The sequence below is a fragment of the Neomonachus schauinslandi genome, chromosome 14 (assembly GCF_002201575.2).
Source record: "Neomonachus schauinslandi chromosome 14, ASM220157v2, whole genome shotgun sequence".
Lineage (NCBI taxonomy): Eukaryota > Metazoa > Chordata > Mammalia > Carnivora > Phocidae > Neomonachus > Neomonachus schauinslandi.
The window spans coordinates 24,233,814-24,261,002 of record NC_058416.1 but is presented as its reverse complement, the minus strand read 5'-3'; the positions used below and the strand labels follow the sequence as shown (position 1 = coordinate 24,261,002).

The window sequence follows — 27,189 nt, the reverse complement described above, 5'->3', positions numbered from 1 at the left end:
GGTGGGCAAGGGGCAGAGGCAGAGGGACTTTTTATCCCTCTGAAGCTTTTTATCTCGATGAGGTCCCAATAGCTCATGTTTGCTTTTGTTTCCCTTGCCTCTGGTGACCTATCTAGCAAGCAGTTGCTGTGGCCGAGGTCATAGAGGTTGCTGCCAGTGTCCTCTAGGATTTGGATGGTTTTCTGTGTCACATTTAGGTCTTTCCTCCATTTTGAGTTTATTTTTGTGTGTGGTGTAAGTGGTCCAGTTTCATTCTTCATGGTGCTGTCCAGTTTTCCTAACACCATTTGTTGAACAGACTTTTTTTCCATTGGATATTCTTTCCTGCTTTGTCAACAATTGACCATATAGATTTTCTTTCTTGATGTGGCTCACATCAGGGACTCTCCAACTCTTGTAGCTCTGAGTGGGTGTGGGGGGGGATCCTGTCAAAGCTCAAAGGGATAGATACAGACCATCATCCCCATCCTGAGAGCTACTGCAGAGTCTGGCCATGCTGGAGGAAAGGAGGAAATACAAGGACACCCAACGATTGGTCACTGTCCCTACCCCTGTTGAATTCAGCAAAACTAGACTTGAGAGTAAATGGAGATCCACAATGAAGAAAAAGGTTAGGGGCACCTGGGTGGCTCAGTTGGTTGAGTGTCCGACTCCTGGTTTTGGCTCAGGTCATGATCTCAGGGTCATGAGATCGAGCCCTCCATTGGGCTCCACTCTCAGCATGGGAGCCTGCTTGGGATTCCCTCTGTCCCTCTGCCTCTGCCCCTTGCCCACCCCCACCCCCCTCCCCCACCTCATGCATGCACAGTCTCTCAAAGAAATAAAATCTTTCTTTAAAAAAAAAAAAAAGTTAAAATCGTATGAAACCTCACATTCATGAGTTCCAGCCTCTGCATGAGAACCTATATTCCCTCTAAGAGAGGGGACTCACCTCCACTGCTTGCTACTTTACTTCTCCTTCCTCCCAGGCCAAGATCCAGAATGCCCACCCTTCCAGTTTTACCTACCTCAGCACCTGCACTAAACTGACATTTGCAAAGGACATAGCTGATAAAGGGTTAGTATCTAAAATCTATAAAGAGCTTATCAAACTCGATATCCCCAAAACAAATAATCCAGTTAAGAAATGGGCAGAAGACATGAATAGACACTTTTCCAAAGACATCCAGATGGTTAACAGACATGAAAAGATGCTCAACATCACTCATCAGGGAAATACAAATCAAAACCATGATGAGATACCACCTCACACCTGTCAGAATGGCTACAATCAACAACACAGGAAACAACAGATGTTGGCAAGGATGTGGAGAAAGGGGAACCCCCTTACACTGTCAGTGGGAATGCAAACTGGTGTGGCCACTCTGGAAAACAGTATGGAGGTTCCTCAAAAAGCTAAAAATAGAACTACCCTACAATCTAGCAATTGCACTACTATTTACCCAAAGGATACAAACACAGTGATCCGAAGAGGTACATGCACCCTGATGTTTATAGCAGCATTATCAACAATAGCCAAACTATGGAAAGGGCCCACGTGTCCACCAACTGACAAAGAGATAAAGATGTGGTATAAACACGCGCGCACACACACAGGAATATTACTCGGCCATCAAAAAGAATGAAATCTTGCTATTTGCAATGACATGGATGGAGCTAGAGTATATTATGCTAAGTGAAATGAGTCAAAGACAAATGCCATGTGATTTCACTCATGTGGAATTTAACAAAACAGATGAACACATGGGAAGGGGAAAAAAAGAGGGAAATAAACCATAAGAGACTCTTAACGATAGAGAACTGAGGGCTGATGGAGGGAGGTGGGTGGGGAATGAGCTAAATGGGTGATGGGTATTGAGGGTACTTGTTAAGACAAGCACTGAGTGTTATACATAAGTGATGAATCACTAAATTGTACTCCTGAAACTAATATTACACTCTATGGTAACTAACTAGGATTTAAGTAAAAACGTGAAAGAAAAAAAAATCAAATCAAATCCCTGGTGAATCAAGAGAAAGAACTGAATTCAAGGCCAACTAAGTCAGTCTCCCAAGACTGGAAGTCATTATCTTTGGTTTCTTACACCCTTTATTTCACCCAGCTGTTAGAGGCTCAGAATGCAAAGCACACTGTGCTAGGCCGTGGCTACTTGAATCGCATAATTATTTCAACAACTACTGATGAATCGAGGAAGGGCACAACACAGCAAGTATTGTTAAATGAATGTGTTCTAGCATCTGGAATTGACAGAGAAGGTTCATACTGGAAATACAGCAAAAACTTTCCTGCACAACAAAGATTCTGCTGGGGCTTCCAATGCCTGTCTCAGATCAGTAACAGAAACCCTGAGCTGACACCAGAATATTCAAAAATAGCTCTCTCCTACGGCCACATGCGCTGACCTTACACTTCTAATGCACGTTCATGAGCAAAAATTGCATAAGAATTTCAGCAAAATTACTTGGCTACAAGCTAGAACTCAGTGAATAAAATGAATATAAACCTTAAAACCCTAAAGGAAGCAATTCCTGGTCCAACTTTAACATCCAAGCCTCTTAACCGTCAAATTCATAACCCTAGGCCAAGACCGTATCACCACCACCCTGTACAACCACATCCCCTTCCCTCTACTGGGCGTGAACATGGACCTAAACAAGTGAAATAAGCCAAGTGTAGAATAACCATGAGCCCAGCTTTAAGCATGGAAGGGAAGAAGGGAGGCATTTAGGCAGAGGACCTATGGTGTGGATAGCACTGGAGCCTAGGAGAGTCTCAAAGCTATCGGGGGCACCCCAAGACGTCTTTAGTAAAAACAAAAAACAAACAAAAAAACAAACAAAAAAACCCCCCCACAAACCAGCAACTTCTGCTACATCTAAGTGCAACTGGGTAAAAGAAGAATGGGACAAAAACAATGATCAATGACATCCATCAAAAGACAAGTCAAAGAGCTACTACAACCTTTACCATGGTAGGAAGTCATCAGAACCAACCCACACTCACTTCCAGTTTTGTTTGTTTGTTTTTAAGATTTTAGAAAGAGATAGAGCACATATGCACTTGAGGAGAGGGGCAGAGGGAGAGAGCCTCCAGCAGACTCCTCACTGAGCGCAGAGCCCGATATGGGCTCAGTCTGAAAACCCATGACATCATGACCTGAGCCAAAACCAAGAGCCGAACATTCAAATGACTGAGCCACCCAGGCGCCCCTCACCTTCGGTTTTATACCCACAAAGAAATCATCCTCCAAAAAGGAAAGAAGATCGTTGAAGACTCAGCTTAAGTGATTCTCCCAAGGCATGGGAGCCCGTGCCAACCCCAGGTCTCTCTCCACTGTGCCATACACTTGACCTCCCACAGTAATACCCGAATAGGGCTGTGTACTAACACACTGAAGCACATTAATCCATTCTTCTCTCCACATGATCCTGACCTTGAACCATGCTTTCAGTCAGGAGGTTTGCATCAATAAGTTATCAAGCTAAGTGATTTCTGGTCAAGCCCTGAAGTAGATTGATACAGTATGTGGTCTTTCTTATGGCATTAGAGAGGTCAAAGGTGGAGACCACTTTAGCCCCCCAGTCTCCTACCACACTTTAGAGAAATAAAATGGTTATGGATCATTCTATTTGTTGAATTGCTCAGTTCTCCCATCACTGCTCATGTTGAACATGGTCAGTATAGATCCATAAGGAAGCAGAACTTTTTATATACTGAGTTCCACAACCAGCAATAAAACAATCAGTAAGCAAGCCTACGAGCACAGCCTTCCTTTGTGAAAACTGTCACTGGGCTGAAAATTATACTCTGAAATCCACTGAAAAACAGACCATCTTAATTGGGATTCTCCTTTCACTAAATTAGCCAAAGCAGCCCTCCTGCCCACAAAGGACTTTCCTAAGTTTGCTAGCTCCATAAGGAGTTCTCTAGAGATAGCAAGATTTGGTTGAAAAGATCCAGCATGTTAGTGTTAACAGGAATATGCACTTCTACCAAAACTTCGGTGAAACTAGCTTTCCCACCTTAAGCCTGAATAGTTCAAGACCATTGGTGTGGTGATTAGTTTTATGTGTCAACTTAGCTAGGCCATAGTACCCAGACCCTTGATCAAACACTTGCAAGATAATGCTGAAGATATTTTTTAAGAGGAGATTAGCATTTCAATCAGTAGACTTTTTTTTTAACCCATTACCCTTCATAATGTGGGTGGGCCTCAACCAATCAGATGAAGGCCCTAAGAGGTAAAAAAAAAAAAAAAAAAAAAAAAAAAAATTACCTTCCCCGAAGAGAGAATTATGGTAGCAGACTGGCTTCAGACTTGAAATACAACATCAGCTCCTCTGTGGGTCTCCAGCCCGCCTACCCCGCAGATTTTGGACTTGTCCAAGCCTGCCCAACTATAGGAGACCATTCCTTAAAATAACCCCACAACCCCACAACCCCCTACACACACACACACACACAACCCCCCCGCCCTTTCCCTGCTACTGGTTCTGTTTCCCTGCAGAACCCTAATAGAATCACCTAGCCCATTTTCCAATGAAACAGACCTGAACTCATAGAGCAAAACTGAGGAGATTTACTTTAGTCCCTAAAGTGAACTCTAAAGCCAAACAAAAAACCTCAAACCACTATGCATAACTCCTATTTTGAAACTCCTTTTTCAAGTATTTGGTATCTCAGGAATTTATTAGAGTCCTGGTTCCTTCAAAGGCAGCGAGCCTTCAGCGGGATCTGTGAAAAAAATGGTGATGCTAGAAAATGAATTTGTTACACCAGGAGGGGAGGAAAGAAGTCCAAAAGGCAGTCAAGGAGAGATGAAATCCCACGCCATTTGTTTATTTCATTGCTCAGAAAATGAACTAAGTCTTAGGAGAAACTGCTCTTCAAGCATAGATTCAGGGTCACAGGATGAAGACAACGCGAGAGGAAATGCAGCAAGAACTAGAACCTGGGCTGGTTCTGTTCCCATTACTTTTACTCAATCTGGAATCACCACTCAACCACTGGGCAAAAGCAGCCAAGGAAGGTAGAAACTTCCCTTTCTGCCCTCTGATGACCCAAAAGGACTGCTGGACTGCGGTTCTTCTTACCTGGCCATCTGCTTGTAGGCTTCTTCCGCCACAGCAAAGATGTGGGGGTCCATGTCCCCCATGTTTTGGCCGCTGTAGGCATAGATGACATCTTGACCATAGATTGGCAACTGTTCGTAAGGATTAATGGCAACAAGCACGATACCTGCAAACAGAGAATGCAGTCAGATTCTGAGAGCAAGACGGCCACTTGGCATCGGCCTTTTAAAGGCCCTTGTTTATATACATCAAAACTAAACAAGGAGTAAGAGAATGAATCATAACCAATCACTCAACTAAATCAAGACGTATCTGAGTCTTCACCAGGCACTGTGCTAGGCCCTGGTGGAGCAAAGAAAGCTGGGCCTCCAAATACCCTAGAGCATGGAATAAGCACATGTACGTACACGCACGTATACAAATGCTCAATGAACGACACTCCTAAAATACATGTGAAATGTTGTACAATCAGATCTTGTCTCAGCTGGTTAACAACTGTGGGACTCTGGCAAATTACTTATTCTCTAAATGCCTCAGTCTCCTGGACTATAAAATTGGGAATAGTAATTACCTTTACCTGCTGGTCCTGAGGATAATGATTAATAAAGAACTCTTGGACCAGCATCTTGCATAGTAAGAACGGAGTGTTAGATTGTTATTAGCTCACATCACTTTGTATCATGTATTTTTTTTTTTTAAGTTTTGTAGCCCCCGAAAGTATGTCACAATGATGGCCTCAATGAATACATGTTGCATGAAGAGTCAGCAAACCGTCTAACATACTAGATCTTTTATGGAAGGGCAAGGTAATATTTGAGAATGTAAGAAGAAAAATGAACTCCAATCTTTAAGAAATTCATGTCTTTTTCTTTCCCATAAGAGCATAATCTGAATCTCAAGAAAACCACTGACAGGGGTACAAAAAAAAGTGTGAGCTTTTCCAGTCCTGTGGGGAAGCAGAAATAAGAATGCAAAGATCACTGCCAAGATGGGGATTGCCTACATTGTGTCCCCCTCTGGTGTTTGGAAAGGTACACGAGAAAATAAGAGAATGGGGAAAATATTCCCCCCCCCCAAAAAATGTATCTGATAAAGGAGTGATATCCAAAACAAATAAAAAGAACTCTTAAAACTCATCAGAAAATGATCCACCTGATTGAAAAATGGGCAAAAGATCTAAAGAGATCTCACTTAAGATTTAGAGATGGCGGGGCGCCTGGGTGGCTCAGTCGGTTAAGCGTCTACCTTCAGCTCAGGTCATGATCTCAGGGTCCTGGGATCAAGCCCCACATCAGGCTCCCTGCTCAGTGGGAAGCCTGCTTCTCCCTCTCCCACTCCCCCTGCTTGTGCTCTCTCTCTTTCAAATAAATAAAATCTTTAAAAAAAAAAAAGATTTAGAGATGGCAAATAAGCACATGATACATCATTAGGGAAGTACAAATTACAACTCTAAGGAGATACCACCATACACATATTCGAATGGCCAAAACCCAGAACAGGGACAACACCAAATGCTGGTGAGGATGTGGAGCAATGGAAATTCTCCTTCGTTGCTGGTGGAAGGCAAAATGGTATAGCCACTTTGGCTGTTTCTTACAAAACATACTCTCACCGTATGATTCAGCTTTCACACTCCTTGGTATTTATCCAAAGGGGTTGAAAACTTACATCGACACTAACACCTGCGCGTGGATGTTCACAGCACTTTGACAACTGTCAAAACGTAGAAGCAACTAAGAGGGCCTTCCATAAAGTAACTCAAACTGTGATACATGCAGATAATGGGATGTTAGTGTTATAAAAAGTGGTTTATCAAGGTGTGAAAAGACATGGAGGAAATACTTAGTGGAAGAAGCCAATGCGGCAAGGCTGCGTGATTCCAACCCTATGATGTTCCATAAAAGGCAAAACGGTGGCAGTAGGGATAGATGAGTGGTCGCCGGGGACGGTGGGGAGGGAGGAATGCAGAGGCAGAGCACAGGGGATTTGAGGGCAGTGAAACTACTGTTAGGATACCATAATGGTGGACACACGTCATTATACATTTGTCCAAACCCACAGAATGTCCACCACCAAGAGTGAGCCCTAATGGAAACTACAGACTTGGGGTAATGATGATGTGTCACTGTGGGTTCATCAGTTGTAACAAACGTACCACGCTTGAACAGAATGTTAATAGGAGGTGAGGCTGAGCACGTGTTGGGGGCAAGGGGGTGTTATATGGGAAATCTCTTCTACTCAATTTTGCTGTGAACCTAAATACAGTTGCTTTAAAAAGTCTGTTTAAAAGAGAAAAAATACCAGAGAATACTTGGAATCATCTGGTGCACTACATTTCAGGCTAAGGGAGAGAAAGAACACCAACTTTTCAAATGGAAGTTTGCCTGAAAAGACAACCCGGACCAGGGGCGCCTGGGTGGCTCAGCTGGTTGAGCGACTGCCTTCGGCTCAGATCATGATCCTGGAGTCCCTGGATCGACTCCCGCATCGGGGTCCCTGCTCGGCAGGGAGCCTGCTTCTGCCTCTGACCCTCCCCCCTCTCATGTGCTCTCTCTCTCTCTTTCTGTCTCAAATAAATAAAATCTTTAAAAAAACAAAAAGCAAAAAACAAAGACAACCCAGACCAAAAAATAAGGCCCAGCACTGATATATTCCATCTAAAGCTAATGACTTGGAGAAGTCTCTTAAAAACAGCCTTAACATGTTGTACTGGTTGTTAGAGGATTGTATAAAAGCCTAATTCATGTAGCATTCAAATTTTGGTATTACACTCTAAGGTCACACATTTTCCTAAAATGTGTGAAATTTTCCTAAAATGTGTGAAATCAGACATTTCCTAAAATGTCTGAAAGCCACTTTCAGAGCAGAAAGGAGTGCTTCCTGAGGACTCTGTATTCGGTGCCATGTTGGTTACTCTGAACAGCTGAAGCTGGAGGAGCCAAGGGGCATTTGGAGAATTACGTACAGACACCAGGACCTCTTTTAGAAGGGAGGACTTTAAAAAATGAAGCTGATGGTGATTTATTCCTTTCTCCCAAAAAGGGAGATTTTATTTTTTTATTCTTTGGAAAAAGCCCAACTTATTGAAGCCTCTGATAACTGATGGTCTTTTTCAAATAAAATTCCCACTAGCAACTGGGCTGAAGGAGTTTTGGGGAAACTACTTCTCAAGCACTGGAAAGCCAGCAGAAAAGCTCACCGGAACTCAGTAGCCAACCAACCGATTCCAAACCGAAGTGGAACAGCACAGTGAGAAGAACTCTGGTCCTGGGGCCCCCCTTGTGATCAAGAGGGAAGACCAGGGCTCTGAAGCACAGCAGGGATGACCCCCCCGCCCCAAAGCAGTCCGCAGCCTGACTGCTCAGCCACACCCTGAAATGGCTTGCTCCTCAGACAAGGATTTACAAGGCTCTGGTTTTCACTATACCACTTCATACAAAAAAAAAAGGAATGTGGGAAATTGAGAAGTTTCAAGAAAAACAAAAATGAGAATTTTAGGACTTTTAAAGCATTTGTCATGTTCTCTGCTCATGAGTTCGACACATATTCATCATGCATCATGTTTGTACATGGCAAGGGAGAGGGTCAGACAAAGACAGCACTTTTCTAGACTGAGAACAGAAGCCAGCCGGGCATCTATTTCCAGGAGTGTGCTCAGTGAGGACAGCAGACACCTGAGCTAGGACCCTGGGATGCCTTTACTCCTCTCCTACAGACTCTAGGACTACGCCGAAGTCGGTCAAGCCACATGGTATGGCCCATTTCTTCCCTGGTTGGGCTGTGATTAACACCAATCATCCCAGAGATGTAGGGCAGCCTCATTAAGCCACATTCTCTGATTGCAAACCTTTCAAGGGTCACAGATGAGAGGTACTTAAGAGAATGCTAGTAGGATTCCTAACTATTAGAGAGTTGAACACGTAAAGTCTGAAGATTGTAAGTACTCTCAAACCCACGCAGCCAACAGATGCACATCACTTACCACAGTAAGTGTAGATATGGTTCGACTCCAGGAAACGGACCTTTAAATTATGCAAAACTGCAGGCTCGTGTAGGTAGCTAAGGGCAGTTAGGTCATTTTCTCCCACCAGGATATCCGGATTCCGCAGAAAAGGCAGCTGGTTGCTTTGGACATCAATGGGGTATTCCCGAATCTAAAGAAATGCAAGTAACAGACACAAAAAGGCAGGGTTAGGAACCATGTAGCCTGCATTCAATGTCCTCTCGTGTCCTCTAGGATCACTGCCCTAACATGATGGTAAGTGACGAAGACCAAAAACCCATTTTAAACAAGGGCCAACTGAACAAATTTTTTTTTTTTTTTTAAAGATTTTATTTATTTATTTGAGAGAGAGAGAATGAGAGACAGAGAGCATGAGAGGGAGGAGGGTCAGAGGGAGAAGCAGACTCTCTGCCGAGCAGAGAGCCCGATGCGGGACTCGATCCCGGGACTCCAGGATCATGACCTGAGCCGAAGGCAGTCGCTTAACCAACTGAGCCACCCAGGCGCCCCAAAATGCTTGTCTTGCCATGAGACCAGCCCAGGTGGAAAGTTTGCTGGTGACATAACCCCAGTGTATCAAGGTAAAAATGAATGAATGACATGAGAGATTTGGAAGCACAGTGAGATTTAATGACATATTCTACTGGCTTGAACTGATCCTTAGCGGGTCTTTAATCCTGGTTGCAATAGGAGTACTGTTCCTTCTCCCATGCAGCAAACCCTCTTTGGCCCCATTTAAGGCTGCTGCTTCCCTCTCCGCCATCAACCGACCCATTCACTTTTTATTGGGATTGCCTTGCAACTAAGTGCTCTGCATAAATGCCCTCAAGTTGTACATATATTCTTCGACAAGCTGACTACAAGCTACTCCAGGGAAGTCATTTTACTTTGACATAACATAGGATAGAAGCTTGATACACACACATGCCTGTCATCAGGGAGTCTCAAAGGCAAAGTGCTATCCTTGTATCCTTAGCATAACACTTGGACGTGAGTACTCCAAAGATGTTTACTGTCAGGATATATTTATAACTGGCCCGTGGATATACATATTTATGTAATAAAAAGAGGATGTTCTTTAGTGTGTAAATAGGAGAATCTTGGCTATGGCTTACAATGTTTTATCTAAGTTTTTTATGGTGTTCTTTAAAATCTGAGAGCTTGTAAAAAACAGTTTCTCAAACACTACTTAATGTGTAGGCAGAGTCTGGGGTGGGACCCAGAAATCTGAAATTAAAAAAAAACCCACAAGTAGTTCTGCAACAGGTGGTCTATAGATATTTTAAGAACAACTCTTCTATATAAGCCTTTCAGGAAATTCTATGGGTATAGCCCCAATTTACTTTAATAAGTTTTTTTTAAGAACATAAATATCGGGGCGCCTGGGTGGCTCAGTTGGTTAAGCGACTGCCTTCGGCTCAGGTCATGATCCTGGAGTCCCAGGATCGAGTCCCGCATCGGGCTCCCTGCTCGGCAGGGGGTCTGCTTCTCCCTCTGACCCTCCCCCCTCTCATGCTCTATCTCATTCTCTCTCTCAAATAAATAAATAAAATCTTAAAAAAAAAACCATAAATATCAATGTTCTCTCCTGTCCCACTTTTAGATGGTCTTGCACAACCAGATCTTAAGGTATATTATAGCCAGCAAGTACAGTAATGGTGCTAAAATCGGCAGATAGAGGAAACCTAATAGCAGATCCAGAAATAAATGAAGGCACAGAAGGAAAATTTGTTCATAACACTGAAGTCATTAAAAGGAATTTCCACTATAACAGCAATAGGTAAACTTGAAGCTATTTAGAGAAAAAGAATTGAGCCAGTGTTCTATTCTCATTCCCTCATACAAAGTAAGTTTTAGATAAAACAAAAAATATAACCAAAATAAAGAAAACGTAGTCAGGTAGTTTTAAAAGCTTCGGAAGGAAGTACTTTTAAAGAATGATGAAGAGTCAGAAGCATGTTACAAAATTTTTGTATTTTGACTATCAGTAGAATTTTTAAGCCATCATAAAACACACCAGAAGTAAAATGAGAGAAGGGGACAAGGATTTTGCATTACGTAACAGAATTAATCCTAGTAACCAAAGGTTTAAGAAGCCAAAAAGAAAACCAATACCCCAACAGAAAATAATGTAAGGGATACAAGCCACAAAAAGAACTATAGACAACACGAAAAGCTATTCAATTGCCATTAACCAAAGAGATACAAGTAATAGATTAGCAGCACCGTTATCCACCACATAAGCAAAGGTGTAGAAACTGGTAAGACCTTCCGTACGAAGGATGCAGCGAAACAGGTGTGCCACGCCCAGGTTCAGATGGATTGACCTTTTTAGAAGGCAACTGGTAACACCTCGCCAGACCCTTTCATGAAGACTTTCTTGGCCTCAGGAGACGATCTCACAAATATGGGTAAAGATCTCAATAATCTATCCATCGTGAAAGTAACACCTGACATACACCTGTATTTATAGGCCAGCAGCTACCCACAGCAACCCGCTGAATTTACAAAGAGGCAGGTTACAGAATGAAATGTAGGACGTCTCTGTGGAACGACATCCCACAAATTATCAATAGTTAGCCATGTTAGTGAGGTTTTCTTTATACAGGTTCCTGTGGGGGGTATGGGGGCACTCTTCTTTTTGTGAAAAGGTCTTTTATCAAATTTACTCCATACAGAGATGGGGCAGCATACAAAATTTCCGGAAGGTAGGCAACAAGGGGAAATGGAGTATGTGGAGATTTAAGTTCTAGAGGGGATGGCTCTCCCTGCCACCTTTCACCTTTAGCTGAGTCCCTGTCGTCACTGGGACTCTAACACGACCCTCCCTCTCCCTGAGTCTTTCTGCAGACCTCCCCATGGAGATGCCCTCGCCCCTGGAGCAGCACGTTCGCTCTGCATGTCCCGTGTGGCTCTGCACCCCCCTCCCACCCCGGGTACACAGCACAGAACTCAGCCAAGGGCAGAACCGCAGGGCTCACCTAGCTCAACCCCTCGTTTTTCAGATTAGGAAGCGGGAACCTGGGCTCCAAGTCTTCAAACCCTGAGACAGAAACGCTGGCATTCCATCTTTCCTCAGATGAAATACTCCCTCAAAAACTCTCCCTCAAGCGCACAGAGGAAAACGCATATGCGATTTTGTGAAAATAAGGTCCACAAATAAGCCAGCGGTACTGGTTACAGAATTGATAAGTAAACATGCCCAGAGCTGTAGCAAGGATGGAGGAGGTGCAAGCTCAGCATTAGATGGAACAGATTCTGTGGTGTGTGTACATCCAGAGGGAAGCAGGGAATGAGAGACTTAAGGGTTTTGTTTTTTTTTTTTAAATAGGATTTTGATTCCAACACTGCTGTTAGTATCGAACGTTCACAGCTAACATGGTTTTATTTGAAATCTAAGCATTTAGGATGTGATCAGGGACCATGAAAACTTCCCGGCACAAAAGACTTCACAATGTAGTAACTGGGCCATTGGAGGTGAAGAGGTGAATAAATGTCGACACTCCTGACAAGATTTAATTCTCAGTCACCCACCCATAATGAGCATTGACCGCACCCCACCCCCCGCCCCCAACGAACAGATGGCCATCTCCAATTGGTCCTCACCTAGCATACTGGGACTAGCCAAAACTTGAGAATATAGAGGAAGAGGTTAGGGGATTGGTCCATACTTGCACTTTCCAATAGGGCAGTATGTGTGGCTATTGAAATTAAATACATTCAAAACTTCAGTTTCTCAGCCACATTAGTCCCGTTTCAAGGGCCCAACAGATACATGTGGCCAGACTACCATACTGGCTACTACAGACAGACCACATTCCACTGTACCACAGTGTTCTTCTGGAGAACACTGGTCTAGATTGCCCTATACTCCGTGGGTCTATGGTTTTAGAATACTTAGCAGGCGCTAAAAAATATTAGCTGAATGGAATGTTGGATTTTTTTCATGACCTCTCTCGTATCAACTCATATCCATGTTACACAGAACTACACCAAGAGAACATAATCCTAGAAACACCTTTGAATGACAACTCCCAACACAAAGATTTGGGGCTAAGAAGCAGCATATATGGCAGATAAAGCCAACTTCTCTCTCCTACTCTACCCATAGAACTTAGAGATCCAGAGAAAGTAAGCTAACCGTAATATGGTTACCAGCTGGCAAGGGGGTGGTGTTGACCCTGAAGGGCTACACACAGCGAACTCTGGCACCCAGCTAGAGAAGTCAAAATGGGCTCCGAACCATGGTGGAGCATTTAGGTATGGTCTCTACCGCGGTACGTGTTCCTGCTTTGAGAAGTCAGCAAGAAACTCAGAAGTAGCTGTCCAAGGGGGTTTCCAAAAGAGTGTGCATTTAGGGGGAGTGTAAAAGGTACAGTGGAGGTACTCAAGTATCTCACCAAGTTTCTAATAGATTTCTAAAGATTTCTGGCTTTGACCTTTTCATTTTCTAAACCCTATGCTTACAAATGTATTACATTCATTATAGATGGGCTGTTTTCACTGCTGTATAACCAGACCCTGGCATATCATGGCTCAACTGCTCTTAACGAATCATGAATAAATGGTGATACAATTAAGGGAAGAAAATGGCCATAAAGGAAAACATAAAAGAAGTTTGAATTTTAAACAAAATGACAGCAGCATAAGAACATAGAGTCCAAGGTAATCTTTTGATTCTAAATTAGCAGGAAACACAGCTTAGGCATTCTGTTAGAATCGTCGGGTCCCAGCTTGGTGGGTCTCAGCAGTGAACAATCCAGACATTTCCCCTATGGGCTTAATCCAGGGTTTACTCAACCACCACATGGTTTTCATTTAGGATGGGGGGTGGGGAGGGGCTGCTGCCCTGGGCATTTTGGGTGCTTAGCAGCACTCCTGCCCTCCACCTGCCAGACGCAAGTAGCTGACCACCCTCCTTAGTCAGGACAACCCCAAACGTATCCAGACACTGCCAAATGTCCCTTGCTGGCGGGGGGGGGGGGGGGGGGGGGGGGGGGGGGGGGGGGGCGGGGAGGACAGAGAGAACAGAGGACAGAAATCACTGCTTCACCCATCTCTGAGCAGAAACAGCCAGGCAAAGCATCCTAAACTAATGGGAAAGATCACCCACACAGTGGAGGAAAACGGCAATGGTAATAGGAGACAGATCCCTCAGGAGATGGATGCTGGCGATGGTCGCACAACGGTGTGAATACCCTTACTGCCCCAGACAGGACACGTCGGAACACGGTGAAGATGCTCATTTTTAGGTTGTGTTTTACAATAAAAGTACGTCCATCTGAAAATTACAGCCTACTTTAGGCAAGATAACTAATTGCATTGGTAACAATTTACCAATAGATCTTTATGTGCCATTTGTTTTATAACTTCAAATGTTTTTTGTAGATGTACAATATAAACAGAATACAGTCTTCTTCATACTTCTTGGCATCTAAACAAAGACAGTCTCACCTGTGGATTAGTGAGCTACTGAAGGCAAAAAATTATTAGGTGACCAAATAAATGTAAAAGAATAGAAATAACCAGTAAAACAAAAAGGAAAACCTACTAGTCAAAATCACTTGCACTAGGAAGTTCTACTGGGACAAGAGTATCTACCACTCTCAGCTCTGGTTTTGCCAGATGTGCATACAGCTGACACTTCCCCTGAACTGGGCTGACAAGACCTGTGGGCATTCTCCAGGTGCACAGGTCCAAGTGCACCAACGGCCAAGTACAGTGGTCCTAGTTCTTCCGCAACATTTGCTTCTTGACATAAAGAACCAAGTTGGCCATGTCCTGGCTGTAACAGCTGGATATGTTTGGCACCGTCCTCAGACCGGAGTAAGAGGTGCCTTTCCCTGGGCCCTGCATCTTCAAGGGCTCCATTATCTTAAACACAAACTAGAAGCTTATGAAAGAACACGTGGTCACTCTGCCACTTGACATCAGGCTTCAGTGCCGACACGGTGAGATCGGCAACCCTCAACACACACTCCTGTGACTGACACCTCCAGCTCCAGGAAAATGCTTCTGCACTCCTCTTGCCCCACATCCTTGAAATAAGACAACGGCCTCCAGGTGCCTTGCAGGTCTGTGGACCGTAACACGGCCAACGCCAGAGACAGACACCACTTTGGAGTGTGGGGGAAAAACCGGGCAGTCAAGATGCTTAGAGTAAAGGAAAGGCAAACGAGCATGTTAATCCTTTCAGAGGCACAAATGCAGAGAAAATCCACACATGGAAGCACCAATACCGGGCCCAACATCCAGCTCCCTGCTTCCCCACAGGCTAAGGCTCCAGAGGCACTCACAAAATAGGACAGTGTTTGCAACCACGGCAACACGACATGAGCAATATTTGGCAAATAGTCCATAATTCATGTTCCTCTTAAATCTGTTTATATATATGTGTACAGGCACAACATGCTTAAAGATAATGGTTCTTTACAGTGGCAACCAGATGGAGACTGAAGAGTAGAGAATTGCAAATGTATTTTTAATATATTAGATGTTTTCGTTGTCAAAATTTAGCCATGTCTGTTTCACTTAAATTTTGATGCCTTTACTAACAGATGGAGGCTTACATCCACCCTCTTGCCCTGGCCCCACCAATGTTCAAGGGCTTGGGTATACAGAGACATGGGTGGGGCACGTTCCCCTCCTTCAAGCTCACGTATGCCATTTCCTCGCACACTCAGGGAGGCCCCTGCACACAAGGGGTACCTGCCATGAAGGTGGCCGTGGGACACTGGATACGAACTCCAGTCAGCAAACAATCAAGGATAGATGGAATATACCCAACATCATAAAGGCTATATGCAAAAGACCCACTGCTATTATCATACTCAATGGGGGAAAGACAGCTTTTCCCCTAAGGTCAGGAACAACACAGGGATGTCCACTCTCACCATTACTATTTAACACAGTACTGGAAGTCTTAGCCTCAGTAATCAGACAACAAAAAGAAATAAAAGGCATTCAAATCAACAAGGAAGAAGTCAAACTCTCCCTCTTCACAGAAAACATGATACTCTATGTAGAAAACCCGAAAGACGCCACAAAAATTTGCTCGAATACAGGAATTCTGCAAAGTTGCAGGATATAAAAAAAAAAAATCAACGTACAGAAATCTGTTGCATTTCTACACACTAACAATGAAGTAGCAGAAAGAAATCAAGGAATCAATTCCACTTGCAATTGCACCAAACACTGTAAGACACCCAGGAATAAGCCTAACCGAAGAGGTAAAAGATCTGTACTCTGAAAACTATAGAACACTTACAAAAGAAACTGAAGAGGACACTAGGAAATGGAGAAACATTCCATGCTCATGGATTAGAAGAACATACGTTGTTAAAATGCCTATATTATCCAAAGCAATCTACACATTTATTGCAATCCCTATCAAAATACCACCAGCATTTTTCACAGAGCTAGAACAATCCTAAAATTTGTATGGAACCACAAAAGACCAAAGCCAAACCAAACCAAAAACCAAATAGCCAAAACAATCCTGAAAAAGCAAAGCAAAGCTGGAAGTATCAGGACAGTATGGTACTGTCACACAGAGCAGACGCATAAATCAGACAGACACATAGATCAATGGAACAGAATAGAGAACCCAGAAATGGACCCACAACTCTGGTCAACTAATCTTTGACAAAGCAGGAAAGAACATCCAATGGAAAAAAAGACAGTAAATGGTGTTGGGAAAACTGGACAACACGCACAAGAATGAAACTTTCTTATACTACACAAAAAATAAATTCAAAATGGATGAGAGACCTAAATGTGAGATAGGAAACCATCAAAATCCTAGAGAACACAGGCAGCAACCTCTTTGACCTCGGCCACAGCAACTTCTTGCTAGACACATCGCCAGAGGCAAGGGAAACAAAAGCAAACATGAACTACTGGGACTTCATCAAGATAAAAAGCTTTTGCACAGCGAAGGAAACAGTCAACAAAACTAAGAGGCAACCTACAGAATGGGAGAAGACATTCGCAAATGACATATCAGATAAAGGGCTACTACCCAAAAATCTATAAAGAACATATCAAGCTCAACACCCCAAAACCAAATAATCCAGTTAAGAAATGAGCAGAGGACCTAGACATTTTTCCAAAGACGACATCCAGATGGTTAACAGAAACAGGAAAAGATGCTCAACATCACTCATCAGGGAAATACAAATCAAAACCATGATGAGATATCACCTCACACCTGTCAAAATGGCTAAAATCAAAGCACAGGAAACAGGTATTGGCAAGGATGCAGAGAAAGGGGAACTCTCTCCCATTCTTGGTGGGAATGCAAACTGGTGCAGCCACTGTGGAAAACAGTACGGAGGTTCCTCAAAAAGTTAAAAATAGAACTACCCTATGATCTAGCAATTGCAAAACTAGGTATTTACCCAAAGGATACAAAACTACAGATTCAAAGGGGTACATATACCCTGATGTTTACAGCAGCATTATCAACAATAGCCAAACTATGGAAAGGGCCCAAGTGTCCACCAATGACAAATAGAGAAGATGTGGTATAAATATACAATGGAATATTACAGCCATCAGAAAGAATATCTTACCATTTACAACAACATGGATGGAACTAGAGTGTATTATGCTAAGTAGAGTAAGTCACTCACATAAAGACGCTTAACTGACTGAGCCACCCAGGTGCCCTGGAATTTGTTGGCTGGTAGTTGGTAGTTTAAGTGTCTGCCTTTGGCTCAGGTCACAATCTCAGGGTCCTGGGATCGAGCCCTGTGTCAGGCTCCCTGCTCAGCGGGGAGTCTGTTTCTCCCTTTCCCTCTCTGCCCCTTCCACCCCTTGGGCTTGCTCTCTCAAATAAAATCTTAAAAAAAAAAAAAAAAAAGACAAATTCCATATGATTTCACTCATATGTGGAAATTTTTTTTTTAAAGTAGGTTCCACACCCAGTGTGGAGCACCATTTCAGGCTTGAACTCACGACCCTGAGATCAAGACCTGAGCTGAGAACAAGAGTCGGCCACTTAACCGACTGAACCACCCAGGCACCCCACCATATGTGGAATTTAAGTAATAAAACATATGAACTTATGGGAGGAGGAGGAGGAGAAGAGGGAAACAAACCATAAGAGACTTAACAACAGAGAACAAACTGAGGCTTGATGGAAGGAGGTGAGTGGGGGATGGGCTACACGGGTGATGGGTATTAAGGAGGGCACTTGTTATGATGAGCAGTGTGTGTGGGGCGTGTATGTAAGTGATGAATCACTGAATTCTACTCCTGAAACCAATATTGCAATGTTAACTAACTAGAATTTAAATTAAAATTAAAAAAAAAAATTTAGATGCCAAACCATGGAAATGGAGTTTTCCCCGCCACTAGAGGGCAGGAGTTACAAGGGAGGTGGCGGCAGGAGACAGAAGGCCGCCAGGCACAACTCGCTATCCAGGCAAACAAGGAGGGAACTCTGTATCACCAAGGTTTGCGAACAGGGACAGAAATGCTTGATCCAGTTTAAAAGCAGCACTGTGTTAGGGTCCGCATACCTGGCAACTTTGCACCCATCACAGCTGCGGGGAGGAAGAGGATGCTATCCTTTTCCAAGAAATTTCCCATAGGCTTAAATATAAAGTAACTTACATTGCACTCAGTGAAACAAGCCAGACACGGGAGGACAAATATGGGACATAGGACTCCACTTCTATGAGGTACCCAGAGCAGTTGAGTTACCAGTGGCTGCAAGGGGGAGTTAGAGCTGAATGGGGACAGTTTCAGTTTTGCAAGATCAAAATTTCCAGACATGGATGGTGGTACAACAATGTGGAGGTACTTTATGTCACTGAACTGTGCATTTAAAAATGGTTAACGTGGTCAGTTTTATGTTTTGTGTATTTGACCACAGCTAAAATAATAAGCAACACTGAAGAAGAAACCTCTCCGAGGAGCCTGACCACCTTGAGCTGAGCACACAAGCAAGCAGTAAGGTAGAAGCTGGGAGTTAAGGATACTGTTGTTCCAGAAGAGAATGAATTTATTTTCATCCTTTGCCACCGTACTTAAACCCACACTCTTGGACTTCAGTGGTAGGGAGGGTGGGGGAGCACTGCGAGGTGGATTTCGGCCAGCCTGATACATCAAAGATGGTCTTGGCTACAGAGCAGATGCCCCTCAAACTTGCAGAGGCCAGTCCTCTAACTTCTGCCCTCCTGCCTTTGGTCCACAGCTCAGCTTTGTTGCTCCTGGTAACACTTGGAGCCAGCTGTGGACAAACCACAGTCTGCAAGGAACCTGGACAGAGCTGGACGTTCAGAGCACATTATTTCTTAAGAGCTGCTAATCTGCAGCCCCAGGCATCCCTTCTGATTACACGCTGACTGGCCAAGTAGCAGGTGGGGAGGGGGGGTCCTGGGCAGCCTCCAGGATTAGTCATGCTGGGCAGATTTTCAGCTGGAGAGACAAGCATCTGCTCTGTTTTAGCAACACAGGTCATTCCTCACTACCTCCGTACAACCCTTTAAAAACACCCACCCACTTAAAAGATCATCTAAAATGAAGTATGTTGGAATAGAAGTTACACCATTCAAGTGGGTGAACTAATTTCATTTTGTTTGGGGTGTGGGGTGGGAAGTTATTCCGCACGGTAAACATGATTCCATCTGTTGGGAATTTTGTTTCACACCTCCAAACCAAGAGGAGGCTAGCCAAGTCTGCCTGCCAGGAAGGGGAAGGAGAGGCGTGCACACCTTGGTGTAAAAATCTAACTTGGTGTCCCAGTTTTACCAAGTGATAGGCTTGAGGGGATACAAACAGAAGTTAGTAAGGGGAGATGTTCCATCTTTCTACTAATCAATGAGTTAATCACTAACCACAGTAGGTAGTATGTGAGCAAAGGGTAAGACAAGGTCCTTTTCTCAAGTAGGTCATTACTAACTAAAAAGACAAGAACAAGATGCTTGAAAGAAGAAAAAACAGCAAGAGGGTCAATGATCAAAGGCTAAATGATGTGGTACCAACTTTTAGTCTCAGAGGGAGGCCAGAAGCACTCCAGCCTCCCTCCTCCCCCAATGCGTGCTCTACCAATAGCCCCTGCAACGTAACCCACCCCAAAGCCAATTCTTGGTTTCTTCCTGTCACTGCCTTCAAAACCTGTTTCTCATATGGAATCTAAAAACAAAACGAAACAACACACAAACGAGTGATTCCATGTGGCATTCATCTTTCTCAGGAGGACTTATTTCATGGAGCCTAATACCCACACAGCACAAGGTATAAACTTGTCCAATCTCTACGCTGTATGCCTGAAACTAACCTAACACTGTGTGTCAACTATACTCCCAAGTTTTTGCCAACACGGTTTCCCTTGCACTCTCCCCCCGTCTGTAAGCCCTGCCCAAATGGCCTGTGCCTTCGTCCTCGGGCCACCTCTCTGACCCCTTCTTCACACAGTGCCCGGTGCACAGGCCTCCTTTCCTTCAACACGCAAAGGGAACACCATGCAGCCTCGGGGCTTTGGCACACACAGCACTCCTGCCTGGAACATTCTGCCCGCTCATTCCGCCCGGAGTCTTCGACGGCCGGCTCCTTCCCATGACCCCTTCCCCTCCTCAGGCTCCCTCGCTTTTCTGTCCCACACCTTATCCCCCGGCTTCTGTGCCTCATGCGATGTGTCACAGCACTTTGCTGTACCTCTGTGCCCCACCCCCCAATGGCAGGGCCACATACACCCCCAAGACCCACACAGTGCCAGTATTCAAATATTTGTGAAATGCACACCTCACAGAGAAGGGTGGTTGCAAAAAGCTCAGGAAATTCAGGATAATCAGATTGTATCAGAGGAAGATTTCATAGCTAACTACCTTGTCTTCCTTTTGACTGAAGCCACCTGAAGGGCAACTGCTAAAGCCATCCCGCTACAGCAGCTCACACACACGAGGGCTCATGTGCCAGGCATGGTTCTAAGCACATGTCTCATAGCAACTCCTCGTACTCTCAAAAGCACCCTAGACAAACCATGGCTCGCATGGAACAGATGAAGTAACGGGCATGGAACAGATGAAGTAATGGGTATGGAAAGATTGCTAACTTGCCCGAGGGCACAGAGCTAGCGACGGCTGAGCCGGGGTCCCGATCCCCACACAGGCTGGGGCCAGGGCCAGGGCTCCAACCACTCTCCCACGTGCGCTCTCTCACGTCACCTCCCACTGACACCTCAGCCCCATGAAGGGAACCCTTCCTGCTACTCCACGGAGAAGATCCTTGCCGTGGCCACCAGAGATCTCTCAGCTGCCAACACCAGTGGGCATGTATTGACTAGCATGGTTTACCACTTGCACATATGTGATCAACAGCAGCAACAAAAAGATGCCAGGGGCTCAAGCAGCTCTACTCTGCGGGGGAAGCTCCAGCCCACAGCATACCACCCAGACCCCCATGCTCCCCGCTTCCATGACCTGCACTTACTGTTTCATCTTCCAGTCTGAGCTGGAGGCTCTTCTCTCCCTCCTTGTAGTCCTTGGTTAATTCAGCTGAGCGCCATACTTCGTCAGGGTCAGGGATCCAGACCCTCGTGTACTGGAAGATTTAAAAAAAAAAAAAAAAAGTCAGAAATAAAGCTTTCAGGTGTCTACATGGGTATTGCTACCTCTGAGGGGCCCTCCGGAAAACTTGTAAAGCCATCTTGACACATCTTCCTCTCTTCTCATTTCAAAACACAAGGTGATCTAATACCATGACAAGTAACTCACAGGACTGGGGACAGAGGGCACTTTCTAGATCCTAAGAGGATGCCACAGATCAATGTAATTCTCATTCTGCCAGCAAGACTGCCAAGCCTGCATCTGGTTACATCCACCAGGGCTTTGCATCCTCATCTCAAGGGTAGGACAAAATAGCAATGTCAGAGGGAGCGTCTAGTGTGCTACAGATGAGAGAAAAAACAACGCATGCCAAGACCAAGACTGAAGAGCCCGTCTTCAAGTCTTGGGAACCTCCGCTCTGATATGCTGCATTCAGGGACAAAGCCATTTTCCTGCAGGAGTGAAAAAAAAGTGTAAGCAAATCGAAAGCGTATTTACATATTCCTGAATTGTCAGCAACCTCAATTTACTTGTGCATTCTTTAAGCCACAAACCTACCCCCAAATCTTGCTCAAGCTCCCCCAGCTGCTATGGGATTTGCAAGGTCATGAAGCTGGCTAACTCCCACAGGGGAGAACACAGCCCTTAGTGAGTAAGCCCTCTGGATGTAGCAGGGGGGCCATCGGCCCGGACTGCACACTACAATCACCTAAGAATGTGACAACACCAAGACTGGGTTCTACCTCAGATCAACTCAGAATCTGAGGGGACCTAAGAGCTCCCACGGTGAATGTCCTATGCAGCGTGGGAACCGCAGCTCAGATGCACAGAACGGCAGCATCTGGGCCGGCTGGCGGTCACTCTTGGCAGCACGCCTTACATCTGTCCAACAAATTTCTGTATTTTATAGGTATGTGATCGCCACAGGGCCTGTTTGCTTTAGAACCTGGCTGTGTGCACATGCGCGCACGCGCACACACACACGGTTTCATGACCATAGAAAATTCTTAGCAAACCTGAAACTAATAGCCTTATATGACCAAAAGGCCAGCCAGAACATGGGTCTGGGTCAGTATAACCGGCCTCCCTTGTGGAGGGAGAGCTCCAAGTCCAGAGCTTGCAGCCAGTCCGTTGCCTGGGCCCAAACAGCCAGTGGGCTTTCTTTTGGGCTTGTTTTACAGTGTCTCCTCCAGATGGTCACTGCCCTCTTTAAAAGCAAGCCCCTGGCCCTTACTGCACTGGTCTTGGACTCACCAATGAGAAGAGTAAGTCATGAGGCAACAGACACTCAACACTCATTCATGGCAACACAAGCCACCCCCAATTTTCATCCCTGATATCCCAGCCCAGGATACAAAGCCAAAGTCGTTTTTTGCATTATGAAGAAGCAAGTTCACAGGATCTTCTCTCTGCCTCTGAGCGTGCTGTATTGATTGTATCTTTATAGAAGATGCTCTAAAGCTTCATGGTACACCTAAATGCTTTGGAGTAGACATTAAGAATGCTCTGAGCCATCTCCGGAGAAAATCTGAGCATTTGCCAACTGTACCTGTCAACATTTCTTCTCCCCTCAGGTGTTCTAACCTTCCTCCTCCTAGGTCCTGTAAACCTACCTTCCACCCAGCTGCAAAGACTTTTCCTTAGCCTCACTACAGTTGTCATCCCTCTGAGCTCGCTCCTGGGACTTCCCATCCAGGCCGAGGGAGAACAGCACACCCAAGAAATTGTACTCAGTGTCTCCACACTGTGTAAATGGGGTCAGGAATGGCTCAAGGGAAAAGGGACAAGAAGAATGAGGAAAATCCCAACAGGAACGGAGTGGAGAGAAGGATGGTATGTGGACATCGTCGAGGTGGACATCCTGGAAGCCAAGGGGCCCAGTTCCAGCTCACACGGGGGCTCCTCTGGCCGGACCCCTGCTGTCCATGTGCCCTTTCCTGACCTGTTAATTGCACCAGCACTTGGAAACCTCACTGCCTGGCACTAGCTGTTTAATTCTTATTCTGGGAGGATCAATTTATCTCCTTGTATAAATCTCTTCTCTCTCAGGAGACTGAAAACAGCTACTGGAAGAAAACAGTCTCTATTTTCCCATCCCACAGAACCTAGCACAGCATCAAGCCCTAATAATGCTTTAGCTCTCTGCTGCTCCAAGTGAGGACCTCAGGCTCACCATCACCTGCAAGCATGTTAGAAATGGAGACCCTCAGCCTCCACGCACACCCACTGCATCACGGCATCCCCTAAGTACCTGCTCTTCTACTTCTTCAGTACATGCTCCTTCTTCCCTGCCTTTGTGCATGGGTCAGCAAACTAGAGCCCTGGGCCAAATCGAGTGTGCCACCTGTTTTTGTCCAGCCCAGGAGGTAAGTAAACATTTAAATGCTCAAATGGCTGGGGAGGGGGAGGAGAGTGATATCCAGATGATAACATGTCAATTACATGAAAGTCAAATTTTGGTGTCCATGAAGTTTTACTGGAGCCCAAGCACACATTCCACTCACATACGATCTACAGCTGCTCCTGCATTTTGAGGATGGTCGTGTCGTCGTGACACGGACCCTGTGGCCTGAAAGCCTGAAAGGTTTACTATCTGGCCATTACAGTGAAAGTCTCTTGCCCTTTGTACACGAGGTTTCCGCAGCTCGGAACGCCCTTCCCTCACTTGTCCGTGTGGGCAGAGTCCAAGTTCCAAGTCCTTGTGCTCACTGAACCCTGACCTTCCCTGCACCCTCCCGGGTTAGTCATTACTCCGAGCTGCAGCTCCCTTCTTCTAGGATTAACTTCATGGTTTTGCAGGCATTTCTTTCACATCCATTTTGCCCCACAACTGCCAGATCTTTCAGATACGCTATTGGGCGTATAGTAGATGCTCAGTATCCCTGGCATATAGTAGATGCTCACTAAATGTCTGTTGAGACAGGAATCCGTAAACAACGCACTTATGAGGCATCTGGCTTCCATGGAAAACACATTGTGATAAGCGCCATGTAATGAAGTAGAAACATGGGGATCTATACCCTGACTTTATAGAACATGCCATCTAGTTAGGTAGGCAATCCACATAAAAATATATTCTAAAGGGTGATGTGACCAATTCCTAAGGAGAGTAATAGCTATTCAGCAGGGGCAGGCAAGTCAAGAAAAGGGAAGGCGGCAACAATTGATGCCAACTGAGGAAACAGATGGCCAAAGGCTCCCGTCACTTTTTAAAGGACATTGTGAATTACACACCTGATCAAGCAAGCTCTAGATTCCAATCAAGGAAACATGTGAGCACCTACTTTGTGCCCACTGTGCTAGATGCCATCCTATTTCCTCCAACTCCACAATAAAGACACACTTGGACATGCGCTGAGATCATAGCCGTTCACTGTTAAAGCAGAATGAAGTAAACCCCGCATTGTGATGGTGCAGATGGTAACATCTACAGGCAGGCCTCCCCTCAGCTTCCCGCTTCCCCACCTTTATCCTATTTCATGGATTCTCAGCTTAAAGTGTCTAGAAATTACCGAGCAGAGCTGTTTACCCAACGTCATGCATGCCACACTTGATGAGCAATTGACAGGATCGCCAAGGGCAATTTTAAATAATCAAATTTTGTTTTACATGCTGACTTAGCAAACAACCCACCATCCCTTCCCTTCCCAGACCTACCCACCCGAGGAAGATCCATTGCCTCTGTGATCCCAAACAAGGCAGGACATGATCGATGCAGAGTAAACAGCCAAGAAAACAGGCTAAGAAGGGAGAGGGGAGCACCGCAGTAGCCAGCAAAGATTGGAGGAAGACAGACCGGAACTGTGGAGACACACAGGATTTGGAGGGAGGTTTCCTTTGGATCGATGAAAATGTTCTGAAATTAGACAGAGAGGGTGTTTGCATGGCAAGCACCGTGAATGTATTAAATGCCACTGAACTGTTGACTTTAAGTAGCTAATTTTATGTTATGTGAATTTCACCTCAATTTAACAAAAAACGGTTTTGGTTTGCAGAGGATGCTAACAGCATCCCATATACACTCTACTAGCATGGTTTCTCCTAATGTCTGAGAAAACAGTGAAATATATTCTTTTAACAGAAAGTCACCAATTCTACAGGCCAGATAGAAACTCTCTAGAACCAAGGTTCTGTGTTGCTTCTTGTTTTCTCACCTTCAAGGAATTCCTTCCAACAAATCTGACCTCTACACCAGCTTTCCTAGAGGGAGATTATAGGAAAAGACAAGCCTGACCCACGTAACCCAATTATAGCGCCACTCAACTTGTGACTCCCCCTTTTAACAATGCTTAACTCCGTCCTAAGGAGATAGAAGTCTGACTTGATTATCAAAGAACTTGTGATTTTTCTTTTGGAAAGAGCCCTGTGTATTAAATGGAGAAGGCAGAGGTCTCTGTGACCCATCGGTATGAGAACTACTCTCCAGCCACCTGTACACCCCCCCGCCCGCCCCAACCAGGTGCCTCTCCCCACTATCTGCAGGGCCTGCAAAGGCAGTTCTCAGCTGGAGGGAATGGCTGCCCAGGGCAGGAATGCTCAACCCAGGCTGCAGGTTAGAACCACTTGGGCAGCTTTTAAAGCTTCTGTGCCATGTAACCCCTCAGACCAGTTACGTCAATCCCTGGGGGTGGGAACCAGGCAGCTCTGCAGATGCAGCCAAGGTGAAGGCAGGTTTGCAAGCTAGCAGGCTTGTGGTTTCACTTGGTAACTGATTGGCAGGCACCGCAGACCCTCACATACCCAGAGGCCTCTCCTCACCACTGTGGCGGAGCATGAAATTCCAGCCCGAATATTCTTGATCCTGAGCTAAAAACATTATCTCCAGAAAGCCCCTGCACTAAAATGTAAATGCCTCATCAAGAAGGGGGCCACTTTTACCTATTTGCACTCATCATCATGATGCAGTACAATAGTGTGGCTGAGCCTATGGGCTCTAGAGTCAGGCAGCCTAGGTAAGAATTCCAACCAGCACTTGCTAGCCTGGGTAAGTTGATGAGTAAGGTTCTCAGCCTGTTTCCTCAGCTGTACAACGTGGGTAAAAGATATACCTCACCAAGCGGTCCCAAGAATGAAATGCAATCCCACATTATCAGAGCACTGTAAGTATCAGGCAACAGGGCCAGTGATAACTGTGTACATGGTGTAGTCTAGAAGGCAGGATCGGATGGGATCTTGCAGAGAAGTAGGGAATGGGAAAATCGCAAGCCTAAGGTGTTTCCAGGTTACTGGAATCCTTTCGATGTCCTACAAATTGTTGTTCATAGATAGCCATGCCTTGCCTAAAAATCAATAATTGGATCTAGCCTACTTCAACTTCAAAGCCCTGAGAGAAGGGATTGTTAATGCTGGTTGGCATTTAAGAATTATCCGCAGATCTTAAAACACACACCCCAATGCCCATGTCCCACACTTGAGTAATTAAGATGAAATCTCAGAGTGGGGCCCAAGCACTGTATTTTTTTTTTTAAGCTTCAAATGAATGTGCCAGAGTTTAAAAAAAAAAAACCCTTGTTTCAAGAAGGAGCCTCAGAATCAAAATGGACTCTAGGCAAAGGAGAA

At 44.9% G+C, this 27,189-nt stretch overlaps 1 protein-coding gene across 1 annotated transcript in view; it reads right to left on the bottom strand.

Annotated features, from left to right (window-relative positions):
• The window catches only part of MYO5B (myosin VB), a 335,388-nt gene that overhangs the window by 175,025 nt on the left and 133,174 nt on the right, over positions 1-27,189 (bottom strand). Inside the window, exons 3-5 of the mRNA XM_044920870.1 lie at positions 21,515-21,625; positions 9,056-9,227; positions 5,095-5,239 (exon numbers count right to left, since the gene is read on the bottom strand). Of these exons, the coding sequence (XP_044776805.1) occupies positions 5,095-5,239; positions 9,056-9,227; positions 21,515-21,625 (428 nt within the window). The remainder of the gene's footprint in view (positions 1-5,094; positions 5,240-9,055; positions 9,228-21,514; positions 21,626-27,189) is intronic.